General features: G+C 29.9%; 1 protein-coding gene across 1 annotated transcript in view; it reads left to right on the top strand.

The window, feature by feature from the left end:
• Positions 1-716: 716 nt before the first annotated feature.
• LOC118188926 (uncharacterized) overlaps positions 717-6,000 on the top strand; it is a 100,219-nt gene continuing 94,935 nt past the window's right edge. Inside the window, exon 1 of the mRNA XM_035359453.2 lies at positions 717-903. Within this exon, the coding sequence (XP_035215344.2) occupies positions 846-903 (58 nt within the window). The 5' untranslated portion in view covers positions 717-845. The remainder of the gene's footprint in view (positions 904-6,000) is intronic.

The following is a 6,000-nucleotide window of genomic DNA, read 5'->3' as shown; positions in this document are numbered from 1 at the left end:
CCATCGAATTTTGAATGACGTAATCCTCCTACGGATATGGGCATGTGGAAGACCAAATTTGAAATTTAAAAATCAAAAATTCGTTAAAGTTTTACAAAATATGAAATCGATAATGAAACAAATTTCAAATCTGGACTTTCGGATGCCCATATTCGCAGTAGGATTGCGTCATTCAAAATTGGATGGTTCTAGATACTGTTATTTTATCACAATGCGAAATACATACATACATTTATGCAGATTCTTCATTATTTAATTTCTTCAAATATAATACAGGGCGATAATATTCGGTGGCAACAGTTTGAAAAGTGAAACGGACATTCAGAGTGATTCGCCGCAAAACGAAAACAATAGTCCCCCAGGAAAAAAGCCCCTTTGGACTAATAATCTAATATTTAAAATCACCAAAGAAATAAATTTTAATATATTTCTTTAATTATTAATCACTTTAATCATTGATTATTTTAATAATTAATTATTTTATTTATTTATTTATTCTTGTTCCTCTTTCTTGAGGGTCTACGGTAGGCTCTTCTAATTTTAGAAATTAGGCCCTGGCAAAACGATATTTGCAAAAATTCAGATGTGGCTACTTTAAAAGCTTCAAAAAGTCTTTTGGCGTATAAAATCCCGTTTTACTGTAGCTTTGCTCGCCAAGTAATAACATCGCGTTACCTGAAAAGAAGTTTCGTCGCCAGTTTCTACAAAAGAGCAAGTTACTTAACGTTTCGGTCATTGCTCTACTAGTGCTAAAAGATACGGAAGACCGGCGAATTTGAAGTCTATGAGTAACAATTAAGTTCTGTTATCCTTTCGAACTGGGGTTTTTCCCAATTAGAAAAGAGATGGCTCTGCTAAGGGTAGCTGTAAGCGCGCTACTGCTGTTTTGTGTTACCGGTTTAGGTAAATATTCTTCTGATTTTTTTTATTTTTTTTTATTCTTAAATATAAAATGAAACATTATTCTTAAATGTAAAATGTATTATTATTATTTGTCAAAGTGAAAGTAATTATATTTAACTCTGAGGAAATTTCGTATAAAAACAAATTATTTTCTTAAATTTACTATTTTGTAAATGCAGGCTCTAAAACAATAATATTTATAACTGCTACAGTAGAATGCTTATTATGTAGCATGTGTTAGTGTTAGGATTATTTCGTTTCTAAATATTAGTCGTTATGAATAAAAATATTTGTACCTGTAAGTAAAAATACAAGGTGTTTTGAAATGCTGATCGTTTGTCATACCAAATATTCATACCAAAATATATGTCATACCAAAATATTCTTTCATATATACTATAACATTACTTTTATTTTATGCGCATGAGAAATGCTAGTGTACAATTTTTCCCTACTCATAAATAATTATGTAATCAGTAATATATGTTGTAAAGTGTTATGCAATATTGCAAGTCTGATTGAAATATTGACTATTATACTAAATTTGATGAATTTACATTTCTCTATTAATTATCTCGCAGCTGATTAAAACTAAAATTAAATGGATTGAAATTTGCGAGAATTTAAGTACCACCACTTGTTTGCTTTAATTATTAAAAAAATCAGCGCAATTGCTTAAAGCTCATATTCAAGCTAAAAGCAAATTTTCATAATTTTATATTTGCTCGGGTATCAACGCGGTAAATTTGAATATTGTGTTGTTTTCTGTCGTGAGAGATACTGAGATAAATAATAACATGAATATATATGTTAATTATATCTTCGAAGGTGAGTTGCTTTACTATGTCAACATAAGGTTCCGATCAATTTTAGTCGGACATAAGATAAATAAGATACCTCTTTTAAATATCAGTAGCTAGTAAGTATTAGTGTAAATTGATTGAATAAAATATGCATTAATACCTAAAAACCAGAAAAATGTTATAAAATATTTTAGAAAAATTTTTAAAGTATGTAAATAATTTTATGCAACACAATGCAGTATAATATACTATTTAAAAAGCGTAGAGTCCCCCCATCAAGAAAAACATAGAAATAATAAGATAGTTTACAAAATTTCTAACGTCACTGTATATCTCTTCGCATTTAATAATTAATTAGAGGCAAGAAACATATATAATACTAATAGTTTTAATTTTTATTAATTTTTTTAATTGATAATTAAACAAAAATGCGAAAAATTATCATGTAATTGAATAAAACAATTATTATTGTATTTAGGTTAAAAATGATTTCATTAACTTTATCACTCACTTTTTGCCATCAGTTTTTAAATTTATTTTGAATTTTATAACCACCGGAGTAAGATGTTTTGCATATTATCTTTAAATGGGATTTTGCATATGCATATGTATATTCGGAAGTCATGCTCGTTTTCTACAAAATAAAAGGTTAGAGCAACAGTCTTCTACTGCAGATGATTTAAATTAAACCTAAAGCGAATGTTAGTTTCTTTTTCATTTGTAGCAACGAAATTTGCAAGTGTGTGTGGGGAGTATTATAAACTGTTTATTTACAGTAATTGTATTCGATATGTAACGGATTGAGAAGTACCTGAAGTCTAAAACCAGATATCATCAAAATATGAACCTCTCTTTAACTGTTCGAAAACACGTTTTCGTCAGAAAAAATTATAATTACTTTACGTATTTTTGCCAATGTGTCTGGAAAGTACGTAAAAAACATATTTTGTAAGTAAAACTCCGTATACTGGAACTATATACAGCGGAAGTATTTCCAGAAATATCTCCCCCCTCCCTCCAAAGGTTCCTAGTCAAGTTGGTTTTCATAAAAATATAATTTCTTAAGCATAATCTTCGGCAAATATTATTTTAAATGCATTTTGCATTAATTAATCTTCAAAATTTTCATTTTTCTTATTCATTTTGTTTCATTTTTATCACAAAAATGTCTCTATAATGATCATAATAAATGATTTATTTATTTATTTTTTTTTTTTTTGGAATTTTTTTCCTCAGTTTAATACTGTTAAATCAAATCTCCGTAGACAAAGCTGGGAAAAAGCATGTCGGAAATTATTAGTTCTTTAGGTAAATGCATGAGTATTTACAGAAGAAATGCAGCTTATAAAAATGAAATGAAAAAATGGACCCGTTATATTATTTGGATAACTGTACTAATTTCCCAGTTTCAAAAACTCATCTGGAATAATTGCGTCATCATACTAGTAGTAAACTGATAAATATTTGATAACAAGTGATAAATATTTTCTAACATATGAAAAACGTATTGACTAAAATTTGAAATATCTGATGCTTTCGATTCAAAAAACTTCTAAATAACTTCTAAATGGACGTAGATACTCCTGGATAGAAGTTTAACCGTACGCTATATTTTCATTTAACCATTTATTGCTTTGGCATACGTTATACTGAGATTACGGGTTTGCATTAAAATATGCGCATACATGACGAGATAGCGTAGAAAGTTCACTTGAAGGAAGTTAGAAGTGGCTGATTTTTAGACTTTCTAAATTAAGAATTATTTTTCTCCGCCGCTTAGGATAAATGAGTTCTTGCATATGTGAAAGTCGATTAAGTTGAGTATCTGAAGTTTCGTATAATGCAAAATCACAATAAAATGAAGAACCCGTATTTACGTTGAATTTTCATAATATTAAAAAACAGACAGAAAATTGAAAAATTATACTCGCCCACCCCCGCCCCCGTCGCTAGAAATACGATTCCTGTCTATCTGCAGAACAAGTTGTGTAGTATCAATAATTATGCAAACTTTCTATTTGGCATTCATAAAATGTGAACAAACTTAAGCCATTAATAAATCTGATTATTTTTCCGTATGACAGAGTTATTAATTTTTTAATATTATTTTCCGTACGATAGAGTTATGAATTTCTTAAATGTATTTCAGTAATCAATACAAAATACTGAAATGCTGATGAAACCTCAAATGTAAGTTTATATTGAATTATACTGAAACCTCAAATATAAGTTTATGGCCGAGTTTATTACTGAATACAATGAAATTTCAAGAAATTAATCTAAATTTCTGTAGAGATTTGAATTTTGAAGGATTTGTAGACATTTAAATCTTTTCTAATAATTAAACTATATGAAATTTTATCTTTATCTATAACAAGGACAAAATTTCTGTGTACAAAGCTATTATAATTCGCTCATGGGACGAATTTGTGTGATATTCAAATTGAAACATTTAAGTACACACACACAAGCATGCACGTAAACATATGCATTAAACAGTTATAAAAAAATTCCATTAAAATAGTCTAAAATTAGCTAAAATTAGTTAGTCTAAAATGTAAAACTACATTTACAAAACTTTGAAGTTGAAAAACAATTTTTAGCATCATGTTTAATCATCTTGATGTCGATCGTGCACATTATGTTTCGATGATTAGAGAGTATAATGTATTTAACTCACAATAAGACTTGATCATTCACAACAAGATTCTTCATTATCCGCATTTCAGGTTTTATTAGCAACTAGATTTGAATTACTTGTAATCCCTTTGATTGGAATATTGGCTAAAGACTGCTTTATGGACTGAATCAAAGAGATCAATTAGAAACATGCATCGACCAAAACATATTGAGCATTACAATACGATATTTGAAATGATAAAGGAAATGAGTTTTCCACTCAATTCAATGGCTATTCCGTGTAAAATTGGTATATCAATAGTTCACATTAAAAGCATATATTGATTCTTACATCTTTGAAACCAATATTTACAAATAAACTACAATGCTACAAATGCGATTCTATATATCAGTCAAATTTTCGTTACCGAAAAGGGAATTGACTTTCAGATGAATATCTGGCGGTCCTCCATCTTGCAAAAGAATAATAAACAAATATTTTGTTGCGTAAAATACTAGAATATTGGAGAATTTGAAGCTCATTTAGAATACTGTAATACTTTGTTTTAGGAGTTAGTAGCTCAAGTATTAAAAACGAAATCCTTAAATTAAAGCGGTAAACTGTAGCTCCCTTTTGTTTAATACGTAAAATTAATTTAGCGTTCTAGTGACATCAATATAAAAAGGACAAAAGCAGTATTTAAAACCCCATTAATATAGTTATATTTATGCTATTATCGAAACAAAGTAGCAATCACCTGGTGGCTTTTAAAAATGTTGCTTTATAAAACGTTCCACTTAAAAAGCAATTCACTTTAAAGATTAGAATACTTTAATAAGTCGGTGGGTGTAGTCCTTTTATTGTTTTTCCTTTCCGAAGCGAAGAAAATTTGTTTTTACTTCAACCGGCATTTGCGACGCTTATAATCCTATCTCGTGGAGAAAAGCTGGGCCTCAAGTGATGCGAAAGATCTAATTGTTGGTTTTTGAAACACTGCTTCTCTTTCTGAAAAGGGAGTTTTTTTCAGGGGAGGAGACGAAAGCCCTAAAGGTACAGCCGGCTTCGATAAGAATGTCTCATGCTTCGACGCGTAATCGGGACATAACGCGAAGACAACAATTCCTCGTATTCCGTGACGTCTTTGATCCTGAATAGCTGCTGCATGAAGCAACGCCGCCCACCACAACCTGGATGTCCTTGTGGTGAGTGAGATACGACAACGTTTTCAGCTCATTCGGACACTTGAAAAGGATTTTTAAATCATCTGGGAAAATACAGTAGAAAGGAATCTGGATTCATGAGTCACTTCAGTGACCAAATTCAACTGGATGCTGGAAATTTAATACTTTTAAGTAAACGAATCAACGAGAAAAAAGAACTCACGCAAACCGCAAAACACGAACAGGAATAAGTTGCAAAAAAGTGAAAATTGAAATGCTCCGATTTTCTCTTTTTCATTCTCTAGATTGAGCAAGCAAGTGGGGTTTATATGCACATTTTTATCCATTTTTGATCAAACACATCTGGACATGGAACCTAGTAATCTTTTACCTCTCATTTTTATAGTCTGTAGTGGAATATAACAGTATGTCAATTGTCTCAGCCTGGTATGATCTCCAACAATTAGAATATACAAAGGTTCGGATAACGGGGCAAACAATGTAAAATTTAATC

Source organism: Stegodyphus dumicola, chromosome 1 (assembly GCF_044657685.1).
Source record: "Stegodyphus dumicola isolate Sdum_Otavi_A_Nest chromosome 1, ASM4465768v1".
In the NCBI taxonomy this organism is placed as follows: Eukaryota; Metazoa; Arthropoda; class Arachnida; order Araneae; family Eresidae; genus Stegodyphus; species Stegodyphus dumicola.
Note: the sequence above shows the minus strand (reverse complement) of the source record. Positions and strands in the feature narration are given on the sequence as shown.